Source organism: Rattus rattus, chromosome 4 (assembly GCF_011064425.1).
Source record: "Rattus rattus isolate New Zealand chromosome 4, Rrattus_CSIRO_v1, whole genome shotgun sequence".
Classification (NCBI taxonomy): domain Eukaryota; kingdom Metazoa; phylum Chordata; class Mammalia; order Rodentia; family Muridae; genus Rattus; species Rattus rattus.
In genome coordinates this window covers 137425276-137450444 of record NC_046157.1, presented here as the reverse complement: position 1 = coordinate 137450444, position 25169 = coordinate 137425276, and the positions used below count along the sequence as shown (strand labels likewise).

At 43.4% G+C, this 25169-nt stretch overlaps 1 protein-coding gene across 1 annotated transcript in view; it reads right to left on the bottom strand.

The window, feature by feature from the left end:
• The window catches only part of Adam23 (ADAM metallopeptidase domain 23), a 145208-nt gene that overhangs the window by 95636 nt on the left and 24403 nt on the right, over positions 1–25169 (bottom strand). Inside the window, 1 exon segment of the mRNA XM_032901217.1 lies at positions 15931–16007. Coding sequence (XP_032757108.1) covers positions 15931–16007 — 77 coding nt within the window.

The following is a 25169-nucleotide window of genomic DNA, read 5'->3' as shown; positions in this document are numbered from 1 at the left end:
TATGCTGTCTGGATAAGAAACCAAGTATTTCAGTTATCGCGGCATAATCCTGAACAGAATGTTGATATACCCTCATTCACGTTAGTGCCATTCAGTGTAGTTAGCTGTCTGTCAATGAGAATCTCTGAATGGTCCTCTCACAAGGGAGTGCATTAAGTTTATCTTGTCTGTGAAACACTGAGACAGCAACCCGGGCAGCATTAGATTTGAGATAGCTTTCACCTTGCAGAAAGTTCTTAAGGACGCTAAAATGGCCTTTTGTACACTACAAAAACGCCCCGCTGATCAACAGTACTGAGCACAGCGGGGAAGGTCTATAAATAGGGACTTACAAGCTCCAAGTGTGGACTTCTCATGTATGAAAAAAATGCTCTCTGAAACTTTCTTTTCTTCTTGGAAAAGGCACTGTACCCTTTTGTACTCTGGCTGAACATATAGGAACAAAATTTTGGCTATTTTCTTGGGGACAACAGCAATCTCAGGGACTATTTTCCAAAAGATATTGGAAAGTGTCCAGTGTCCAAGAGTGAAAGGCTTTTAAGTACAAAACAGGGAACATACACACACACACATACACACGCGCCTGCACACACACACACACACACACACACACACACACACGCACACACACACATGCACGCACACACCAGGAAGCAACGATCAAGTCTAAGAACCAGTCCTGTCAAGCCTAGGGGGGTTCTTGATTCACCCTCAGACTTCTCAGCTGGACAAGAAAAGAGGATCTCACCTGGAAAGCAAGCCTTGGGGCCTTGAAGATTTTAACCCCAACTTCTCATGATAAAAAGTCTACCGAAAAAGGCTAGCTGTCCTCAGAACAGGAAGAGCAGGAGCAGATACACTACTATTTCACTGATGTGTCTTAACAAAGGTTCTTCTCACCAGCCTCAGAGCCTTGACGAACTCTTCCACCTTCAAAAGTTCACACTCGGCCAACTCTACAAGGGTATACAGCTACTGTAACAGAGCCCTTTCACTCAGAAAAGGGGACTAAATAGGGAACTGTATCGGCTGATTTAAACTCAGAAAACTGCCAGGTAGGAAATATGCTCTGATGAAAAAATCCAGCTCTCAAAAGACAAGATGGACCATGTTTTCTTCCACAGTAAGGATATGTCATCTTCTACTTGAGGAAGTGTGGGAGGAATACCCATCCAAAAGTGTCATAAGAGCGTTTTTACTTTTTTTTTCAGCGTGTTGGGCACAAACAGTTTCCTACCATGAATCACAGAGCTGCAAACCTTCCTTCAAAACTGCCTTGAAGAAAAGGAATTGCTAGTGGTTTCTTGAGGTGTGTGTGCTCTTTCTCCACAGTTCACTAACTCAAAAGCACACCCAGAATCCAGGAGTGCTAAGCTAGAGGAAGAGGTAGAGACTGTTTCCTCCTGAAAGTGCTGCTGGCTCTCATGTCAACATTAAAGACCACATTACTAACGTCATAGGAAAGAGGCTAACAAGACACGGGTGTGTCTCTAATTCCACTAAAACATCAGAACTTCTTCCTGTAGCTTATAAAACACTGCCGAAGATGCATGGGGAGAGATATGAATTAGATAAAAAGATGCAAAATAGGTAACAGTTTATCATTTGTACAGTTAATAAGCACTGCAGGTTGGTGACTCATCTCGGAAAATTAATGAGTGCTCAGAGAGCGTTATTTTCCTGCCTGAACAACTTAGTCATCCCTGAATTACTCAGCCTAATATTGCAGCCAGTAGCAAGCCCCTCCTTTCTCTGATCCAATCCTAAACTGTGGGCTCCTTGGAACTTAATCTCATTCTTGTCCTATAGCCACACACTGTAGAATGTGGAAGGAAGGGAAGTGAGTGGGAGAGTCAAATAAAGACTCCATACCACTGTCTGAATATTTTTATACAGCAGAGCATGTGCTTAAGACCAAGTCAGATCAGTAACAATAGGCAAGAGTCTCCAATACTGTTACATCTCCAGGAAAGCCCCCCTTGATAAAAAGGAGAAAAGGAGAAAGAGAGGGGAGGGAAGGGAAGAGGAGGGGAAGAGGAGGGGAGGGAAAGAAGGGAAGGGAAGGGAAGAAGAGGGAAGGGAAGGGAAGGGAAGGGAAGGGAAAGGAAGGGAAGGGAAGGGAAAGGAAGGGAAGGGAAGGGAAGGGAAGGGAAGGGAAGGGAAGGGAAGGGAAGGAAGGAAGGCTGGAAGGAAGGCTGAAGAGAAGGGAAGAGAAGGGAAGGAAGGCTTGAATGGAAGGAAGGGGGAAGGCTTGAAGGAAGGGAAGGAAGAGAAGGGAAGGTTTGAAGGAAGGAAGGAAAGGAAGGCTTGAAGGGGAAGAAGAGGGAAGGGAAGGGAAGGCTTGAAGGGAAGGGAAGAAGAGGGAAGGCTTGAAGGGAAGGGAAGGGGAAGAAAAGGAAAAGAAAGGAAACAAAAGGAGGGGAAAGGAAGGGAGGGCGGGGGGAAAGAAAGTTAGTTAACCAAGATGAAGAGTTTCTAGGACTCTAATGTACAGCTGAGAAACCATATGCAGCATGATGCTGTGCTGGGTCCTGGAGTTTGTGCAGACAGGAGATTTTTGCTCACTCTTACATTTATAAAGACTGATAAGTGGAAAGAGGAAAGAAAAGGAGGAAGTAGAAAAGGAAAGAGGAGAAGAGTGAGAGAAAGGAAGACGAGGAAGAAAGGAAACAGGAAATGATAATTATGTAGGTGGTGATGCAATTAGCATGCCTGTTTGCTTGAGTAGTCACTTACGATAGAGACAGATATCAAAACAACATACTGCATATATTAAAGTATAGTTTTGTTAATTACATCTCAGTAAAACCAGAGGGAAGTTTAAAGTAGAATTCTTGGGGATTTGTAAAAGTTACAGTCTGTCTACATGGTGTAAGAATCACTTACTCACATCAGCAAGTCTGCTTTATTGCATGAGTGGACGTGCTTGGGCAGAAGACGAATGAAGAAGAAATAAAATGTGCCCTGCCTGGTGTGGTAGAGATTTTTAGCCTCTTACTTGAAATGCATCCCTGCAAAAAGGTAAATGCAATTTTAATTATTTAAATTAGACTTGAACATTTTTTGCTAAAAAAAAAAACCGAAGCCTCTGTGCGTTGTTTCCTTTTAAAACAGTCTGAACATTAAAGCACACGGATGTCATCAGGGAAGATGAATTAGAACTGACATTTCTGATGCCTGCAATTTAATAAACAAGTCATAACCAGCTATAGTTAGCATTCTAATATTGGGGCTTCTAATTTATAATTAATTTAAAAAGGGCAGAGAAATGACTTTCTACGATGAATCTTGTCTGTGAATCACCAAAAGAAATATGCTAGAAGCAACACAATTTTTATTGGCACAAAAAAAAAAAAAAAACCCAAGGATATTAATGAGTCATTTTATCTGGTATCAAGCTGTGACTTAATATAAATCCATACAAAATCAAGAGGAAAGTTTAATAAATCATTGTTTAGAGTTAGATTTATGCATGAAATACAAATTAAAAAAACAAAGCAATGTGAAAGACAGGGTGTTTTGTTTCATTTCTCTGAGGTTCACATCCGTAGGGAGTTTCAAACACATCTGGCCGGTGTCCTTCTAAAACTCAAACTGAAACTTAACCTTCAGGTGATGACATGAAGATGTGGGCTCTGGGGCAAAGACAAGGCCATAGGGACTCTCCCCACATAAAATGACATCAATGCCATGACAAGGCAGGCTTCGACAGCTGCCTGGAACTCCCGTCTCTTCCCCAGTGTGAGGACGTACTTGTCCTACCCCTTGTGGGTACAGAAACATCCTTTACCAGATTCAAATCTTCCTGCACCTTGGTCTTAGACTTCCTCACCTCCAGAACTGCAGGAATAAATTTCTATTGTTCTGGGCTATTTTGCAATAGTTTCACAAATGAATGAGGTAATGTCTCAGCTCCTAGAGGCTTTGCCAATGGACAGCCCCAGGTTCTGCTATCAGCTGTCGTTAGGAGTCACTGTTAGACTTGCTTGTCTTGTTGACATCCATTTTTCTCTTTTTAAAAAAAAATTCATATTTACTTATGCAGGTGTTTTGCCAGCATGTAAGTCTGTGTAAGTGCATCAGATCCCCTGGAACTGGAGTCATGGACAATTATGAGCCACTATGTCGATGCTGGGAATTGAACCCAGGCCCTCTGCTAGAGGAGCCAGTGTTCTTCACAGCTGAGACTTCTCTCTAGGTCTCCTCCATTTTCTCTTAATCGAAGCCTCCAGACCTCCACTTTCAAATGTCTACCCAGCCAATTCTTAAAATCAAGCTTCAGGTCTAATTTGGAACATAGATTTCCACAGAGATCTAACTCTATAGCCACTTCTAACTTTAATCTAACCTACAGGTATAGTGACAATCTTGAGAATTTGGGAAGTTTGATTTCTTTTAAAGACACAGAAATAATATAAAAATGTGCTTTTGTTTTAAAGCAAGGTGTAGGGATGCGGGATGGTCTTGAACTATCCGTAGCAGCTAGCTATGATTTGCCTCATGCTCTAGCAGAGGCATGGTTTTGCCAGGTAGTTTCTACGATTGTGTGATGTTTGGAACTCTGGGAACTTTTCAGAGGGTCTATAAATGCTAGGGCCCCAAGAGTTGGGGGATTGGGTGTAAGACTTTTAGGAAGTTGGTTATGGTTTGTTAATAGCAATGGTCAAAGAAGAAACAAAAGGATTAGATTCAGGGATTTTCCTAATTCCTCTCTCTACTCTAACCTTGTTTTTCTCCTATCTAGTGTTAGGTGGAGAAATCAGGAGGATAAAGGGTAGGGAAAGAACCCACAAAGCAGCATGGACCAGCTGCATACATGCCCTTGCTATGTGAGTAAAAGCGCCTATATTCCTTACTATAGCGCTTCTAGGGCTGCCATTAAGAGATTGTGACACTATCTTTCTCCCCATCCTTTAAGCTTTGTGAGGAGAGTCCTCTCTTTCTGACTCATAGCAGACATTCAATCAATATCATGAAATAAAAGCAGTGGGGATGGCTTATGAAAAGCTTCCTTCCATCAGTGGACATTTACTGGCCATCTCACTGTTGTTAGAAAGAACTTTATGTACTTGGTTCACACAGAAGGTCAGTATGAGAAGCCCACTAAGTATGATTGCTGCTCCTTAGCAAAATGGTGGTTATCCATATTACCCATAATGCTGATGGATGTCCAGGACCCAGAGACCAAGGTCCTCCTCAGCAGGAAACAGTTCTATCTGCGGGCAGACAAGTGAACTCTCACAAGAGAGTGAAAATTAACAGAAGCCAGGATATTGCCTTTCTCATTTGACTGTCAGAAAAATTAAGATCTAGCTTCAGTAACCACAGCAATTAACTCATCTCCAGTGCCTAGTCATGCAGAACCCTCTGTGCTTCTCACTGTCTTGTCGTGACTAACCTCTGCTATAATTTTTATGAACAATTTTGACTTCAAAAATGAAAAGGTGCTTTGAAGAATGCATCAAGTTATGGTTTATTTGGCAATATTCCACCTCAAGTTGGGTGCCTGAATGGGGCCTCCTTTTATTCAGCAGTCAAGAAATAGTTCCTTGGGGTTAGAAAGACGACTCAGTGGTTAAGAGCACTGGCTGCTCTTCCAGAGGTCCTGAGTTCAAGTCCCAGCAACCACATGGTGGCTCACAACCATCTGTAATGGGGTCTGATGCACTCTTTTCACGTGCAGGTGTACAGGCAGATAGAGCATACATATAATATATATATTTTTTAAAGTACAACCTTTCCTTTAAAAAGGGGAAAGAGAGTTTCTTGCTTCACTAAGTTTGTATTTTATATCCTGTGTTGAATAACAAGTATCCAGAGATGTCATTGGCAGGCAATTAGATTCTTTTGATTTTGATATAAATTGTTCATGGTCACACTTTCTCTGTTGTGGCTTCCAGGTTCTCTGTTCAGGGGCAGCACAACTGTATTACCTCTTGGAATCTAGAAAAAACTAAAGCTAGTTTCCTGAGACCATTCTGATATTCTCAGCCTTGATGACTCTCTTCATGACAATCACTGTCAACAGACGGCAAGACGTGGGACCAAAGGGCCTCTTACTAGAAGCGGAAGAGAAGCCTCAGCTAGATCTTGTTCATCTGTGGAAATCAAGAATCAATACACAGACTGCAGGAAGAGCACTTGACTTACAAGCACGAAGCTCTGGTTTAGGCCGAAACATCAGAGGCAGGAAGGATGTGGAGAAAAATACCAATGTTTGGATTGTGGGTTTTCTTTTGTGCTGGATAATTCTGGAGGCGTCTCCATGACTTACGGATGTCACCATCTCTTGATCTTGTGTGGTTTCTCTATGTCCATTCATGACTACTCAGATTTCTTGTTCTAATGAAGAAACCAGTCATGCCGAATTTTGGTTTCACTCAAAAGACTGCATTCTAATTATCTTTTAAAAGACCTTATTCCGAGAACAGCTCCACGAGGTACTGAGGTTCATAAAAATTTAGCATTTTAATTAGCATTAGCGAGATAAAGGTCAGCTCATGATCGATGGCCGTGCTCAACGCACGGGGCTGTTTTAAATGCAACTGGAGCCTTATGCATGTTTCTTTCTATCATTAAAAGTCGGTCGATATTGTCAGTCAACATAAACATAGAAAATCAAGAGAACCATGCCCAGCTCACTAGGATAATAACAGTTCGGTGCTGTAATCACTGAGTAGCCACGGAAGAGGCGCCATCAGACAACCAGACTGAAAATCCAAACTGCAACCGAGTCTCACCAGCTCTCAGATTGCCCAGAAGCAGAGATGAGCACATCTCCCTTAGTGGGTTATTAAAGAAGATGCATGACTTCAGGTAAAGGGCATAGGTCTATGACACCATCATTGGTATAGTTCAAAAGTCTCCTTCTGCAGACCCCTCAAACTTAGGAAAGAAGCATTTGCCCTAAATAGCAACACTAAAAGCCACAGAATCCAGAAATGGATTCCACGGGTTAGCTACTCTGACTTCTTAAAACTACAACCCCGAGAGTGTTCAGCTGGTAATCTCTGCTACAGAGCTAAGATGGAATTCTAGATTCCAAATTCCCTGTGCTCCCTCAACTGTGTGAAAGTGAGCGGGGAGACCAACATGCTTAGGGAAGAGAAAGCCTGGGTGCCTCATCGCAAGGCAGCCATCTTAGGACAGGAGTCGTTAAGTCCAGAAATCAAAATCTAGTCGACCTCCAGGTCAGGCTGGGCCCAGGTCAGTTGGCTTCCGGCTGCCCCTAGCACAAGCTCACTGCACTTGATCCCATTCATTCGCAAAACAAAATGAGGTAGGAGGCCAGTTTCTTCTCACAGGTCTTGGCCTTTGGTCTGCTGTTTACTGACTTTGTGTATCTCCTGCCCTAACCCTGAGAGTCAGTGTCTTTCCATCTCCCTCATTCACCGACCAACTTCAACTGTGTGGATCCCTTAAAAATCTGAAGCATTCTGGGAAGAGCCTAATGTGCCCAGCCCAGCGGAGTTCTGAGCACTCACTGCACAATTCACCGGCAGCCCCAGGAATACCTGAGAAAGGGCCAGAGAGCATCCTCCCAGGGAGGAGGTAGTGAAGAGTCACTTCCCCCAGGAGCAGCTCATGGCCAACCACTATCTGGACAGTTGGTGAACAAAACCTAACTCCTTTGCCTCTCGATGACTGGCAGGCAGGATCTCAGAATGCAGAGTCCCAGGATTCCTCTGGGCAAGATGCTCAGATGTCCGTAGAGAGCAAGCGGCCTCACTTCGGTTGAGTCTTCTCTTCCCAGACTCACCGTTCCATTAACCATGATTTCCTGGAATCCTCCCCTCACCTCCCCTCAGGCTCCAGCAGCAGGATCCAGGCTCTACAGCAGCACCTATAAAACTCAGGACCCACTCTTGCCGAGAAAGGGTCTCTCACCACCACGGTGCCTCAGCCACTCTCCCCCATGTCTTCGTTATTAAGATTTTTTTTAACATTTTTTAACTTTGAGATTATAATATAGTTACATCGTTTTTCCCTTCCTCCTCCTAACCTTTCTCATAAACCTGCTCCCTTGCTCTCTTTCAAATCTGTGGCCTCTTTTCCTTTAACTGGTGTGTGTGTGTGTGTGTGTGTGTGTGTGTGTGTGTGTGTGTGTGTGTGTGTGTGTAGGGGGGGTGTATGTGTGTTTCTAAATCTATGATCATAGCCTTCTCAGTCTGTATAACGGTACTTGAACGTATGTTTCCTGGTATTGTATAACTAATTGGTGTGTTCTTCCCTGACCCTTCGTGTTTTGGTATCATCTGTGTATATTTTAATTTCTCTGTCTTGGGAGTTTTTTTCTTTTTAACCGTGGGCTCTTGGGCGCTCTCTCGCACAGTCTTGAGTTCTCCAGGCTGCTCAGCACAGCATCTCACAAACTAGATGTTCAGTGTAGACTGAAGGATGAATCAACCACGCCAGTCAGCACAGAAGTCGGCTCTTTATTCAACCTAACCGAAATGATTTCAGAGAGGCTGTTTTCTTCTTCCCAGAGTACAGCATGAACTGCTCTTAATGAGCAAATTGCTGTGTGCATATGCTTCTGTACATCGGCGTTTTCTAGAGTCTTCGTAAACACCCCTGAGTCCCAGGAAATTCAGAGAACTCTTCTAAATCTGGAACCACCTTCCTGGATATATTATAGTAACACTTTGTTTTTTTTTTTTTAAATTCTGCTCTTTTTTTTTTCCTACTCAGCTCAGCACTGGGGCCATTCCCATCCATGCAGAGACCTTGAGGCCCCTGAAGTTATCTGAATCTGTCCCCACGGTCAGCATGCACCATACCCCTGCACGTCTTATCATGGTGTACCCACACAGCACCTCCCCCGCCCCGGAGAAGGAGAATATGAGAGGCAGCCAAAGTTGTGCTCTATACACAGGAGAATGCTACCCTGGGGGTTTGTGTGCTACTCTGAATCCCACGCAGACTTTATTCTCCAGTGCCTGCTGCTAACTGCAGCTTCCAGCGTCGCCCCACCTAGGCCGACCTGAGTCCCTTCTCTCAGCTCCCTTGGCTACTAATGAAGCAGTCTTCTTCCTCTACACGTTCCACGACTGCAGGTCCCCACTTTTAGGTTACAGCCAACTATCATGGAGTTCTACAGTTTCCACCCAAGCACAGCTCTCTGTGAGCGCTGTCAAGAATAACGTACCTGCCTGATTAATTGAATGTTTGAACATTAGTACACAGTGAGAATTCTTCCCTCTCTGTCCTATGCACGGGTCAATAGTGGGCAAGCATATACGTTGTGGTCTATGTGTCACTGGGTCTTTCTATGTAGCCCTAGCTGGTCTGAGCTTAATGGGTCAGCGTTGAATGCGCAGGTGATCTTCCTACCTCTGCTGGCCAAGTGCTGAGGTCACAGGTGTGTCCCTTTAAATAAACAGGAGTGCGTGCTAGGAGGCTGGGCAGTCACCCGTAGCCAATCATGTGGCCTGAAGATTTATGCATCCAAAAAGTCAATGACCTCCAAACCCTGTTATTTTCTAAACTAACGACTGGTGAGCAGCTCTGGGACAACAGGAACCATGCCACATGAACCGCACGGCATGTTCCCAATGCACTGGGGAATGGCAGCGAAGAACCTGCTCCATAGACTATCTCCTCTGTATCACTGACCCTTCCTCACCAGCTCCATCTCTCAGGTCATCAACTTGCTCCATCGTCACGAAAACAGACACCATGTGTTCCTCTAACTCTTCCTCTCACCTATACTTAGTGGATTGCCCTGGAGTTATCTGTATTTTGATGCTAATTCCACTGCCCCAAGGACAGCAGCCTAGTCACGGAATCAGGTGACTTCACCAGAACCTTCCCCCCACTGAATTTGTAAAGTACAGGTGAGGGGCAGGTACAGGATAGAAGGAGGCCTGTCATTGGAGGAGAAGGAAGGATGGACCGAGAAGTTTGAAGGAAGGGGAGGAGACTAGAATGGTAAGGAAGAGAGAGGGAGAGAAGCCGTGGCAGGACGATGGAGTTTGACGTAAAGATTCCGCTCTTTCCTAAGGGATGGATGGTACTGGGCTTTGTATGTTTAGGTGGGCAATTATATCTAATCAATTGGGTCAAAGATTATTGTGTTGTGTGTTCTTTTATGTGAGGGTTTGAGTGTAGGAAATTGTGCGGCGGCTGGAGACACTGGGCCACCAAGGAGTTGGGCTGTGTTTCCGCAGAGATATCTAGCAGATATCTTGGGACACCGTGGTGCAGACCCAGCGAGGTAAAAGACAACAATACATTTTTATATTTTTACAACACCTATAAATGTCACTTTTATTTCCTTGGATGAAATGATAAGATACACAGCTGGGCTTAGCCCACAGTGTTTCTTTCTCTGTTCTAACTAGCCCTAGGCCTAGGCCGGAAAGCTTCTAGCCTCCATACAATCTAATCTTCCAAGATGACTGGTTCAATTTGGCTTCTCTCGGCTTCTGACTGAACTGCTCTAACTGGCGTCATAGTAATTTTGGCGATTTGTTCTAATCCTCTGGCTCCTTCTCACTCTCTGACTCACTCTGCCTTCACCTGTGTGCTAACCTGTAACCTGTCTCTATTATACTGTCCAAGTAAAACTGCCCATACACATACACCACACACACCGCCTCACTTTTTTCTTTCTTGCTGCTCTTAGTAGCCTCTCTTTCTCGGCTGTGCATGTGACAGTTGGGCATATCCTATCTCTGACTCATTTTGTCAAATCTAACTCATCACTTTGTCTGCCCCTCAAATGTCACTTTTAAATATGGCTGCTTCCTCTACTAACTAACCTTATCTTCATTGCTTGGAATTAAATATGTGTATTAAGGGTGTGTCTCTATTCCAGCCAGGTCATACTGTAATCCAGGGTGTGTTTGCATTCTGGCCAGATCATATCTTTGGATGTGATCCCTTGCCAAAGCAGCTATACTACTGGATTAAAATTCCTTCAGTGGCCATTTGCTGTCCCCATGTTATATAACTGGTTCCCCCCAAGACCCCTAGCTTCACTAAAACCACTCTCCAACAACCACCAGTAAGAAATCAACTGGAAAATCCAAAGGATGCTTATTGCTTCTTAACTTACCAGAGCATTCAACTGCAGATAATGATGTGAATCACGTCTTTCAGTTTTGAAACTGTCAACATCATTATTCTGCAGATTCTCCTCCCACTTCCGCAGTCTCTTGTCTCCTTCACAGGTTCCTCTCCCCACCTCCTGTCTATCTCCCAGCTCTCTTTATTCTACCTCTCCTCCTCCATTGAAAGACATATTTGCCATTAATGTTTATACGGAAGTGACTCGCAAGGCAACTTCCTCCAGCTCACATTTCTCCACTAGTTTGTTTTAAACTACCCTCTAGATACAAACTGTCTAATCAAGACACTGCTGAAGGCTTTAACTCCTTTTCTGCTTGTCATACCCATCAAACCAATGCTAATGATTTTTACCAACTGAAGACTTCCTACAAGTATCCCCTCCCTGAGTGTCTTAGCATTGCCTGAGAACAAGACTTCTGTTCAGTACTCTTGAGTTTTGCAACTTTGGGAATGATTCCCAAGTACTTGAGCATAGGCTCCAGACCATTCATGAGTTTTCATCAAAGAAGAAATAGATAGATACTCAGTCTTCACTTGCTTTTAGTCAACATCGGGATCACTAATTTTGAACACCAGGCAGTTGGCTGACACATTACTAACGTCCACTAGATTCCCCCGTGGGTAACGCCTCAGCTTCCTGGGCTATAATCATAGTGGCTCCCCGGTTGCTTTTTAAGGAACTGTAAGTCTGCTGCCTCTTTTCTGGGACCTGTGTATACCATATTGGGTGACTGGAAAAGGATGAAAAAGCTTGGCATCTTTCTCTTCATATTGTGTGGGGTTTGTTAGTTTTTGTTGCTGCTGCTGCTGCTGCTGCTGTTGTTGTCATCGTTGCTGTTGCTGGTGCTTAGTGGTTGTTCAGTTGGGTTTCCTTTTCCACCTCCTCCTCTTCTTCTTCCTCCTCTTCCTCCTCCTCTTCCTTCTCTTCCTCTTCTTCCTCCTCCTCTTCCTTCTCCTCTTCTTCCTCCTCCTCTTCCTCTTCTTCTTCCTCCTCTTCCTCTTCTTCCTCCTCTTCCTCCTCCTCTTCCTCTTCTTCTTCCTCTTCCTCCTCCTCCTCCTCCTCCTCCTCTTCTTCCTCTTCCTCCTCTTCCTCCTCTTCCTCCTCTTCCTCCTCTTCTTCTTCTTCTTCTTCTTCCTCTTCTTCTTCCTCCTCCTCTTCCTCCTCCTCTTCCTTTTCCTCCTCCTTCTCTTCCTTTTCCTCCTCCTTCTCTTCCTTTTCCTCCTCCTTCTTCCTCTTCTTCCTCCTCCTCCTCCTCCTCCTCCTCCTCCTCCTCCTCCTCCTCCTCCTCCTCCTCTTCTGTCTTATGGATCTGACTCTACTCAGCTCCATAAACAAACATGCTGACCAATGGGAAATGATTTGTCCATAACTGTAACATTCTAATTTGACCCAACCTCTTTTCCTCCTCCTCCTCCTCCTCCTCCTCCTCCTCCTCCTCCTCCTCCTCCTCCTCCTCCTCCTCCTCCTCCTCTTCTCTTCCTCCTCCTCCTCCCTCCTCCTCCTCCTCCTCCTCCTCCTCCTCCTCCTCCTCCAGCTCCACAGAAATCTCAGCCTTTGACAGGAGTGGAAAGAAGCAGCACTGAGTTCCTGGATGTCCTTTACTTGTTCTCGGGTGTATCACTCTTTTTATAGCTTATCTCTCTCCCTCAGTACTGTGCATCCATAACTCAACTCTGTGAAATTCAAAGACTGGTTTGTGAGCAAATTTTCCTCTTTCCGGTTCCTTAACCATTGAGTAAGCCCTTTAATCATCTCCTAAGTACTGTTTTTTCCAGTCTCAAACTCCAACAAGCTGAGCTATCCCTTGGCTTAGATCATCAGAATTATCATCTCCCTCTGTCTTACCCTAGTAATTTATGAAAATTTCAACAAAGGGCCAACCCTCCCTTCATGTGTTGCGTATATGCCCCTGCCTTCCTAACATATACTATTGCAGATCTGTTCGATTTGGGCTAGATGCTACCCAGGCTTCTTTCTCTATATTCCCTTTTATTTGCTATGAAAGAAATGGCAGGCACTCTGCCATGCTGTCCATGAGTCTGCAATCCGAAATTCCCCAAAGGAATTTTACCAAGCACATTTAGCAACCAGGGGCTAAAGTATCTCTTCCTGTATGAGAAGCAGACACTAACTAAAGGACTTAAGCTGCTTGAGAATCAGAAACAACCTGATTGCAAGCACAACCATGGGCTAACCATCGTCGTCATAACATGGATTTTTCCACACTCTCTGAAACCTAGAAGGGAGCCCTGCTTAGCTTGGTGGGTCTCAACTCTCTTCAGATTCCCCACCATACCCATCTGTTTATCTGTGGTGTTAATGATTCCTCTGATGAATATCCTACCCAAAAAGATAATCCATCTTACTGTCTCTCTTGACCTTTCAATGCCTGGATGTACTTCTCCATCATCTCCCTCTCCTTCTTCCCCTCCCTGCCCATTTCTCAATACTTGCCTTGCAGATAACTAAGTGTCTTACAAGGTAGGTCTCCAACATTACCCCTTCTAACATTTATTTTCACATTCCTCCTACCTGAAGAGCTGCCTCTCCTTGGTGTGTCAGTTAGTTACAAAAGTGGAACTTTTAGGTGCATGTGAAATAAGATGCTATCCCTTTAAATGCCTACTGACATCCTTTTGAGTTGTTTTGTTACTGTGATCAGATAAAGCACCATTTTAAACCAAGCAAAATTGCTGACTTTTACTCCAGGTAACCAAAGTGTGAACTTTGTTAACTATACTGCTAAATTCTTTATATGAGAATTTATATTCTCTGTCTACTGCCATCCACTATTTTTGATCACGTGATTTATGAAGAAGTTTATTCAATGTCTCCTACTGATCACAGTCATGAATGTGCAAGAGTCTACATGTAATGAGACAATCCTTTCCAATATGCCTGAGTCTTCCAATGAAACCCTAGCCTTCTGTGGGCAAATAGTGCCTTTTGAGCAATTAACCTATTCCCAGTGCCTTCCTCCTTTCTTCACCGACAGTCCTGACAGGCTTGGTCACACTGCATTCCATGCTAATCTTTAGCACAATGCACTTCACACTCTTCTGAAGTTACTTTTATGTAGCAATTGTCCCCAGACTCAATTCCTCAAGCAGGGATATTCATGATAGGCATTCTGTCTCATCCTTCTGCATGTTAAATGTTAGGTAGTGAATATTTTCTGGTCTGCCTCCGTAAGTCTAAGTACCATGGACATTCCCTAAGACCCGTTCTCAGACATTGCTTCTTTCACTGGAAAGTTCTGCTGTGGTCATGATACTTTAATATTCAGAAGACACAGCAGTTGGTGTAGCACTGGTGGTGCAGTCAGTGGTAAGCAGAGCTGCCCTTTCCAAAGTACACTGCAGTACTGACGGCTACCTCCACCTCAGGCAGCATCAAATATGTAGAGGACTGAGACAAACTAAAATTAGCCTCATCCTAGGACTCAACATAGCCTACGACTTGGCAAGACAATCTCTTATGCAGGCACTCTGCTGACATAGCATGGTGAACTGGAACTCAACCAGAGAAGAAAACCTGCAATATCTTTAACACAGAAATTCTGAGTTCCGCTGACTCATTCTGACTTAAAGCTGCACTAACACTTGAGTAAGGAGCACCGAAGCTTACTCTGCAGCTTTTTTCTGCAGAGCTGACAGAATTTGGCATATAAGAAATTGAATAGTCTTCTGCAATTCCTCAGATGTTGGCTGGGGTCACCTGCATTACAGTGTCTGGTAGCACTAAGTAATTATTTCTTATAAAATGTAGTCCTGTTTGGTGAGAGCTAAAAACCCTGTCTAGTATCTCTATAAGTGAAGAGACTCATGTGGGAAACCACCATCACCAAAGGCAAGAGCTCTTGCTCACACGCTGCACAGGAACACCTGTACAAATTGTTCCAACTTAGGAAAAAGCATTTAAATATCAACATAAACACAGCCGCAGAGGCAGTGGAATGAATTTTCATCAGTACAGAGTTTCAAAGGATCTACATCAGTGGGAATTATGAAGCAAAGAACTTTCTCAAACTAAATACATGGGAGTCATTGCTTGCTTTCTTCTCCCTACAGAAGTCATGTGTGTTGCATTATAAAGTGTAAAAATGGAAGAAATCTCTAGACTTAAGTCTAATTATGCTTCAGTCAGTAATTTGCTATGCCTCTTATATAGGAATTATTACAGTTAGCATTTAATTAACTAGCATTACTTCAAATATTTATCCTTTTTTTAAGTTATAATATGGCAAGACTAGGCCCCTCAAGAGTCAACCATGGATCAGAGAGGGGCTCGCAGGGTCCTACCCCCTCCTTACTGAATTATTGGCCACTGATGGATTCTGAGGGAGAGGTGGTGATTGTTTTTGGTTATGTGCCCACTGATAAGCCCACCAGACTCCAGTGGAGTGTTTCAAACTCCGTGGTCACATATTTAATTCTGGTTAAACTCAGTGGGTCTCAAAAAAAGAAAATAAGATATGAATGTGGACAGGAGACTTGCAGGAGAACAGGACAGGGTGGGTATTTGAGGTGGGAAGATTAGAAAAGGTGAGGTTACAGTAATCAGAATATTCCTTATATACGTATGAAAGTCTGAAATCATCAACAGCTCAGTAAAAGTTATTAAGAATCACAATATGTGAGTTTTCTATTTGGGACATGTAACATGTTAAATGTCTTTTTTCGGGAAAGAAAAATAAAGATACACCTACTATTCAGTCTTCTCGCTCTTCTTCAAGTATTCTTGCCAAATAATGTACTAGAAAGTGTCAGTTGCTTCAGCACAGACGTTGTTTTGATGCATCTTGGAAATGAAGTTTTATTGTCCCTGCCTCCTAGGAAGATTTGCTGTATACTTACTTGTTCAGTATGAGGTCAAGAATGAACTTGGAGCCAAAGGCTTCGATCTGGAAGCTTGCCTGGGCCAGATGGACAGCCTAAAGGCAAAAAGACAGGAGGAGCCTTAAGAGAGATTTAACAGCACCAGCATTTTTATGTAGACGTTTTAATGCATCTTTGGGTATCAACTCATCTCTTTAAAAGACTGGGCATGCCATCTTGCTTCAGCTTGGAAGACCCACCATGTGAGCAGCAAAGAACCATTCAAAGAAAACTGGTCCTCCAAAACAAAGCCACTGTGGCAAGAGTCAGCAGCATGTCCTGCTGGATTTCCAAAGTGACCACGATAAATTGTACAGAACTCAAATTAAAGCTTGACTTTAGACTGTTTTGTGACCACCCCCCCCCCCATATAGTTTCCTGCACACCTAAATGAGAAATCACGTCAGCACCCTGCTCTTCTGTGGAAGAGGAACGTTCTCTACGTGATGCATCAGCAGAATAGGTCAATAAAATGTGATGGCGCCGCCTTCTGACTTCTGAGAGCATTTGAAGTGTAGCCCCTTAGGAAGCCTATGCTTACACCCCCTTGTAAGAGTCCCACATCTGCCAATGAGGCCTTCACTTAAAACCCAACAACAACCCCATCTAAACCAGAATCAGATTTAGCAGGTGTTAAGAGATGAGCATAGGTCCAAGAAGTGCCCTGAATAATGTAAATTAACAAATCAATGAAGAGCTGTCGAAGTATGCTATTGTCCAACATAAAGCTTCCCTTTGTCATCCTATCAAGTTGAAAAAGAGAGAGAGAGAGAGAGAGAGAGAGAGAGAGAGAGAGAGAGAGAGAGAGAGAGAAGATACAGGTAACAAGCACACCGACTTCTCAGACTCATTCCTAAGGCAGAGGCAGCACCAAACAACAGGTAAAATGCTCCTTGCCTGGAGCAGCCTATTTAAACATCCTCTAAGGACTTTATATTTCCAGTGCCCTCTGCTGCCATTCCAGGTGCCCAGGCGCCCCCAGCCCCCTCTATTATTAGACATCAACCCCCGACCCCATCCTTCACAGACATCCCAGTAACCCTCCATCACACACACTCTCCTCAGAGCACAGGAACACTATTTCCCCTCTGTCTGGTGAGCTGTTTGTGTCCTTCTATTCCCTCCCAGGAGCGAGCATCGCGATGCACATCCCAGGAGTTTTGCAAGTGATTGTAGATTAATAGCCCTTCCCCCAAAACTGTCCAAACCTTCAAATAATTCACCAAACACTTATTGTCAAGGTTATTATCTTGCCACAGCCATAAAAACACCATCAATAAAACTATGGTTTTGACTTCAGTCAATCCACAACTGCTGGTTACTCAATAAACTCAGGAAACAGAATTTTAAAGGCAATTAACACGTACTAAATTTCAAATACGATCCAATAAGTGATTCCTGCCACCCTAACACCATCAGCCGTCATTTCAAACTCCAAGGCTAATAGAACAAAATCACCATGCTTGTCCAAGGTTCCTGCATCTAAACATAAAAACCAAAAACATCCGTCTTGTCAAGTGTGGTCTCTGTCAACTGCAGTAGACCATCCATACAGCTAAAACAAACTTCATAATCTTTACATGAATTCATTCTGTATCTTGCACCATCAATCTTTGCTTGAAGACATTTATATGGATGAATAAATAAAGGAGATTTTTAAATTACGGTTTGCAAAAGCTTTTTTTTTTTAACCTAAAATGTATTTCCTGAGAACATAAGTACTTAAGCCTATTTTCTTCATAAATATTATATAACAGGGAGCTGTTCACTTGTGACAACTGGGCTTAACCTGTCTGATCCATAAAATTAATAAGTTCGTAATAAGCCTCCTTATGAACTCTAAGAACCTGATATCAACCCAGAGAAAGCTTCTCCTCTAGCAAATAAGCAATGAAACAAATATAAACACCAAGAGGCTCCTTTTGGAAAGCAGGGTAGCCTAGTGGTAAACACAGCACCTCTGTTTGTGTAACTGCTAGGACTTACACACTTTGATTCCCGTTGAGTTTATCCCAGTCAACATGACAAACTTCAGTGCTGCAGAACCCAAGGCAATACTGAAGACGCCTTCCGGATGAAGATGGAGGCTGCTAGAAGGTACAGTCCCGGGGAACTCAGTGCCTAAGCAGTCACCATGCTCAGGCTGAGCCAAGCCCAGGGAGCCATACTCAGGACAGCAGCATGGAGAGACTTCTCCAACAAAGAGCTATCTGAATAAAATCTCAAAAGTTAAATAAGAATCCACCTACGAGGGGAACAAAAGGTGTGTTTTCAAAAAGAGGGTCAAAAAGATGAATGTGGAAATAGAGAATTCTTTTCAGTTTTTAAAAAGTGTGTGCCCTAAAGGCAAGCCACTTGCAGAGTAAACGCCAATGGACCTAGACAGGTGAGTTAGCCACAGGAAGGCTGGGACCTATGATGGCAAATGTGAACGTGGGGTCAAGATGGCCACCCCTCCTCCAAACACTCATTCCTAACATTCACTCAGCAGTGGCTAGTTCACACCACCATCGTCGTAGTCATCATCTTCATCATCGTCGTCGTCGTCACCACCACCACCACCACCATCACCACCATCATCATCCTCATCACCATCATCATCCTCCTCATCACCATCATCATCATCCGCATCACCATCACCCTCCAAATATAGGAACTAATTACTCTCCGAGGTTCAGCCTCGCCAGCCACAACATGCCTGTTTTCATGGGGGTTAAAAAAAATCTGATTCATTATCTTTATCAACAGAGGTGTTTTAACATTTTTAATTCACTTCATTTTTAATAGGCAGTCTGCACATTTACTTCTATATTTCTTCTATATACTAATCATCTTTGCTCATATTCTCAAAAACAAAAGTGTGAATTCACTCAGTAGAACAGCATCCATTTTAAATGATGTCATTGTCTTGCACCCTGTGTATCTTCACAATGCGAAGGTACACATGGCTGGATTCTACACTCAGCCACGCCTGGCAGGGGCTTCCTTCCCCGTTATCCCTGTGCTGCCCTTGATACCACATCAGGCTATCGAATTCAATTTATGAGATTTTGTTAACAAAATTATATAGTTTTAAGGTTTTTTAACTTGAAATATGCAGTATAACCAAACCAAGTGAGTGCTTTATTCTGTGTGTGCGCGTCTACTTATGCATGTCTTTTTTTATCTTTGAGACCAGTGTTTATTTGTTTGATTGTTTTTCTGAGACAAGGTTTTTCTGTGTATCTCTGGCTGTCCTGGAACTCACTATGTAGACCAGGTTGGCCTCGAACTTGGAGATCTGCCTACCTCTGCCTCCCAAGTGCTGGGATCAAAGTTATATGCCATGAGGCCCAGCTTTGAGACAGGTTCTTTTATTCAGTTAGGCTAGACTCAGATTCACCAAGTAACTAAGGCTGGCCTGAATTCCTGCCACTGCAAGCCATATCTAGATCATACATTTTATTAACACATATAAATACATACACACACACATATATATGTATGGTTTTACACACACACACAACACCCAACACACACACACACACACCCCTACCAAATAATAGAAAATTAGCCAACTAGCAGAGATGAGTGGGGTTTTGTGTAATTCAGCACAGCCCTTCTGATTGCGCTAACAAGTGTTCAGAATTGACAAGATGCTACACGCCGCTGAAAATACAAAGGCCACCTCCAGCACTGTCCCTCTCTTTTAAAGGAGGAATCAAGCGATGGGGTTTGTATGAATGAGACCCTCAGACCACTTCAGAACGGTTGGTGAACCCCACAGGAGGGCAGTTGTTTAAACAGCCTGGTTTTATAAGGACGCTCTCTGTAAAGGCACTGGAGACGGACACAGAGTTTTATAGCCAGGAAGCATCGTTTCACAAGGAGAAGCTCATTGCTGGGCCGGGAATTAGCGCCCTGAAGGATGGGAGACAGCTGTTGCCGCCGCTCTTTGGTACTTGTCTTTTGACTAAGAATCTGGCCCAGGGAAATTGCAGGCGCTCCACAAACAAAAACAACTAAAAGCAATTATACACACAACCCGCCTTCACCGAGAGACAATTCACAAGCCCGAAAGTACTCTTTTGTTCGCCTGGCCTTTTTCTCCCTTTCTTTCTTTTTGTCTAGTAGACAGCATCTAATGCTACCATATTAAGCAACTTTAAAAAGCCTGTCCCCCTCCTAGGCCAGGTGCAATTGCGAGCTTTACCCTCACACAATGCTGCTGCACAGCGGCGGCAGCTTCCAGCAGGCACACGGCAGATGCTGAAGAGGCTGTAAGCTGTTCTTGAGATTTATAGTCACACACAGCAGACATAAAAACGAAAAATATATCACCTATAAAATACATACCTATATATTGTATATATACCACCTATAAAAATGTAATATAAAACGGTCATTTGAGCACATGCATATTTGACATGAGACGATGTTTCACACAGTATTCTCTGCCTTTTGTGGGAGTCGGGCTCTCTATAGTGTACCTATCACTGAACTAAAACTGGGAGATAGGAAGGCTCTACTTTCCCACTTCTGAAACCCAATTTCAGAATTCAGTAAAACTTGAGGAGGAAGGCTGCAGCCCGGACAGCCTGTGTTGTGCGTCTCCACATTTCTTAAGTCCCCCATGCTCCACTCCACATGCGGCTTTGGAAGCAGAGGAATCTGGAAGTGGTTCTCCTCTCAAGTATATTGTTATTTATGGAGATATTCCTTCAAGTAATAAAGGAAATATTAAAGTGACTTATTATGGGCTCTGCAGTTAAAGACTTGCTGTTCTTACAGAGGACTTGAGTTCAGTTCCGAGACCCTCATCAGTCAGTTCGCACCCCTCAGTAACTCCAACTCCCGGGGATTCAATGCCCTTCTGACTTCCTCAGACATTGCTCTCATGTGCACAAAATACACTGAGACACACGTACACAGACATAATTTTAAAATCGGAATACTGGAACTGACATATTCAGCCCCTTCTCATGTCTCAGTCATCCCAAGCCACAGTCATTTTTACTCAGAATGCACAGAAAGTGGGCAGGACACACGTTCTTACTACTTTTCATATAAGGAAGAAAAAAAAATTTTTTTAAGGGATAGAAGATTAAGGGACATTCTTGTCCAAGGTCACACATCAGAGAAGTGCCAAGTATCCGCTTCAGTTCCGTAAAAAGTGCCAAGTGCATGCAGAAGTCCTTAAATCTTCAAGCTTCCGCAGTTCCTAGTCATTAAAATATAAATAACAATAGCTGACCACAAGGATTTGTATGAGGATTAAATCAGACCATAATGTAACAGAAACTTACTAGAGAAGCTCGGTCACACAGAAAGGGCTTAACAATTTAGAAAAGAGTAACATAGACTGAGAAAGGAGAGGGGGGAAAAAAAGAATGTATTAACATTTTAGAAAGGGTACGAATGCCAGCTACCTCAAAATTCCCTCCCACTCTATCTGCTTGGCTTCTAGCAAATTCCAATGTGCATTTATATTTGGCGAAATTTGAAAATGTTATATTTTTATTACTCACTACCACTGCAGGTTAGGCTTTGACCTTGTTCAAGTGCTGTGTCTTTGAAACAATATGAATCATTTTCCTGAGGAGAGAAACAGCTGCAAACGGATCACGAAGGCAGTTTTGCAAATTAAGGTAATTTGCCGAACAATTCCTGCCAAGGTACACTTAAATAGGTGGTCCGAGGAGGAGAATAACATCATGTGTTCGTCTATTGTGTGCTAATGCACAGCATTATGAGGTAGCCCATTAACAAGCTGAATAGGCAACCTACCATGGCTGGAGCTACTGCGGAAAACGTAAGGTTATAGAAAAATTAAGATCCACATTGAAGAAGATGGCCATCTGGGACATGAAATGAAAAACAACGGCGTCCAAAATATAGCGTACCAATAAAATAATAACAAAAAACTATTTGTCACCACAGGACGTATGAGCATGATTAATCATCAGATTCGGGGTGTGGACAAGCATATGAGAATTTGAAGAGCGTGAGTTTTGGAGGCTGGAAATAAGTGACGGTGGCTTAGGGAGCCGTCTCAGCAAGTAGAAATTCACATAGCTCAAGCACTTAACAGGATGAAATTATCAAGTGTTTCTAATGCTTGCTAATAAATAGATATGCCAGAAACATGCTTTTAAAGCAAAACACAGGGTACAGTGGGGTATTAAAATGCAATTTAGATTGCAGCGAGAATCAAAATTGACAATGTATCAAAAAGCATTTTGTGACATCAATAGATGTGGTAAATATATATAAACCCCAAAAATGCTAATGTATTTTGATAAGCAATCTATCTTTAGCAGAAACTAGGAAGCTGAAGCCCTGTCCTTTTGCCTCCTTTTGTTTTACAGAAACGAGATCAATACACCAGCCAAGCACACTCCGCTCACAGGCCACAGACCAGCATCTCCCAATAAAAGAAGCAGGTCGCTGCTTGACTTTGGTCTCTATGCCAACCTCACCAAGAAAGGGGGAGCATGGAGCCTGAAAGGAGCGTGGCCAGTATTCAATTACTGAATGTGCTGCCCAGAGAAAGGAGAGCGAAGCCCTCCAAATGCGTGAAACTTCTGGCAAATCTTCTGCAAGAACTCCTTCCCAAATTCATCATCCATAAAGAGACCCCAGTTTTATCCACTTCTCTTTTCTCATCGTCCTTCAGCCTGAGGTACTCTGAAAGTCTGATACAGAAAACGGGAACAAAAGAGAAAAAGAAGCAATAAGCACTGATGATCCAAGCAAACAATCCGATAATCAAGTGTCATGATTCACGGGCGCTGAAACTTTCTTTGCCATCTTCAAAGAGGAATCAAAGACGAGAAGGCATATTTAATATTATGAGGAAAGAGGGACCATGAAAAATTACTCCTGGTGATTATCCAGCAGCCCTTTAGAGCTCTGTGAATACATCAGTGACAAAGACTCTTTGGACATGTATATTAAATATCTTTTATACCCTAACCTTTGGTAATTACTCTCTTCTGTGTATTCAACTTACAAAGCCAACAAAGCAGACAAAATCACAAGCCTCCAGAGCAATTTTATTCAGAGTACAGTATTACCACTATCACAACAGCTGTATTCTTAGGGCTTTCATGTAGTGTGTGAAAGACGAGTAGGAATCCAACTATGACAACAGTTGCCATGGAAGCAGTTTCTTTCTGCTGCCTTCCTGAATGGTAACATTTAATTTGATGCATTAATCTAGTAGCTGAGGTGTGACCCACCTTTTTCTTTCTCCTCATAAATTCCTACATCACCTAATGGTACAACTTCAAGTAGGGCCTCTCTCCCCAACTCCTTTGTCCTAAAGTAAGAACACATTCTGTCTCTTTAGCCAGGACTCTAAATGCCCACTAAATAATTACAATGGAAGGAAAGAATGGAGAGTCTGGAGACAGTGTTTAGTGTTAGGGCATTCGTTGTGAATGCATGAGGCCCTGGATTCAATCCCCAGCTCCTGAAAGAGAAGATGAAGGGAGAGGAGAGGAGGAGAGGAAGGAAAAGGAGGAGGAGGGGAGAAAAGAGGGACAAAATGAGGAGGGAGAATGAGATACAAGCTTTGGAAAGAAAATAAATTGTGCTTCATGCTTACGGTCTGTGAGCCATTTTTCGGTACATTGCCATTTTTCCAGAATTGTTTACCTAACAGTAGTGCTATCCTGAAAATTAGCCTGCCGAAGACAGCACCCCGTAACAGCCCAGCCTGCTGCTCCATTCCCTGAAATGTTGACTATGACTCAGTGAGGTTCTGTCAAGTTCAGCTTCTCTCTGGGACAGAAGGCTCTTTAACTCATGGTGGCCACAGGAGGATTACTTAAGAGTTAATCTGAGGTGCAAAACGAGAATGAGAGTTCAGTAATTACACACTTCACCTGAGCACTATTACATCTGGCAAACCATAGACGGTACAGTGTGGATTCAAATGTTCATTTCTAGTTCTCCCTCAGGAAGAAAACACTAAAGACAAGTAGCTAACAGGGGGACTAAGCAAATGCATCTACACAGCAAGTTAGAGAACACGCCTTTTTCTGGAAACCCTTGCTGGTGACTCTCGGACCATTCTTCCCAGTGACTCTGACCAGACCACGCCACAATTCTTGTTTCTATTTGCATGGATTTTCCAGGCTTTGCCTAGGAGACTGCTCCACGTTCATCCTAAAAGTGCAACTACTTACCAGCAGTGCTCCTAAGATGCCTGACTACTTTGCACAAGATTCGTGTCACAAGCCGCCTAACACTTAAATACAACCTCTCTCTCTCTCCACAGGAACTTACATAGGTGATGAAGCTCTCTGGACTTTCCAGGGTTTGCTTCTGTCCTTTGCTCTGAATTCTAGCCTTGTCTACAATCACCAATGTGTTTCTTTTCTGCCCCTTTGGATAGCAAGAGTAACTTTCAAACTAGAAGACCTGCCAAGATGGAACCCCCATTTCACAAAGCTACAGGTGTCACCACACTCCTCAAATCACACTGGGGCCTGGACCTTGTCAAAGAGGCTCAAGGCTGTCTTATTTTAAAGTTTTATTTATGCACATACCCAGCAATTGAGATTCTAGGCAGAAGCAGCAGCTATCCATGGAACCCCTAACACAGAAATGTTGCATATGTCACAGAAGAGCAGAAGCCCAATTCCAGTGGAAGGAGCCAAGGGAGCAGCTGTAGCCGTGAAGTTAGAGACATTAATGAGGGCCGGGTGTGTAGGAGCCTACACACAAGGGGAGATTCCTGCCCGTGCTTTGAATGAAATAAAGTCACAAAAGTCAGGATCCAGGTCTTCAATTTTAACAATTCACACAAGGGTATGGCGTTAACAATGGACTAAAGAAGTCAGGTGACAAGAAAGGAAGCCAAGGAAGCGGCAATAATCCAGTGGGTTGGACCTGGGTGGGCGGCAGAGTTGATCAGAAGTCAACAGACACCGCTCGCTGGACTGCTATGAGTTATGAGTGACACAAAGAACACTGAAAGCCACACAGCATTTGTCCTGAGGAATCAGAGGGAGCAGGAAATGCTCTGAGTTAGGGAAGAAGGTGGGAGCTCAGGACCTTGCTATCCACTCCACATCTGTTATGTGTATTAGATATTCCAGCGGAGAGGCAGAGAGGACAATTAGACACAAGGGCCCTTGCCTTGATGTTGACAAAGGTAAACCTCTAATGAATGTCTACTAAGGGACTAAGAAAACTAAGAAGAAATGTACAACCCAGTCAATGATCCAGCA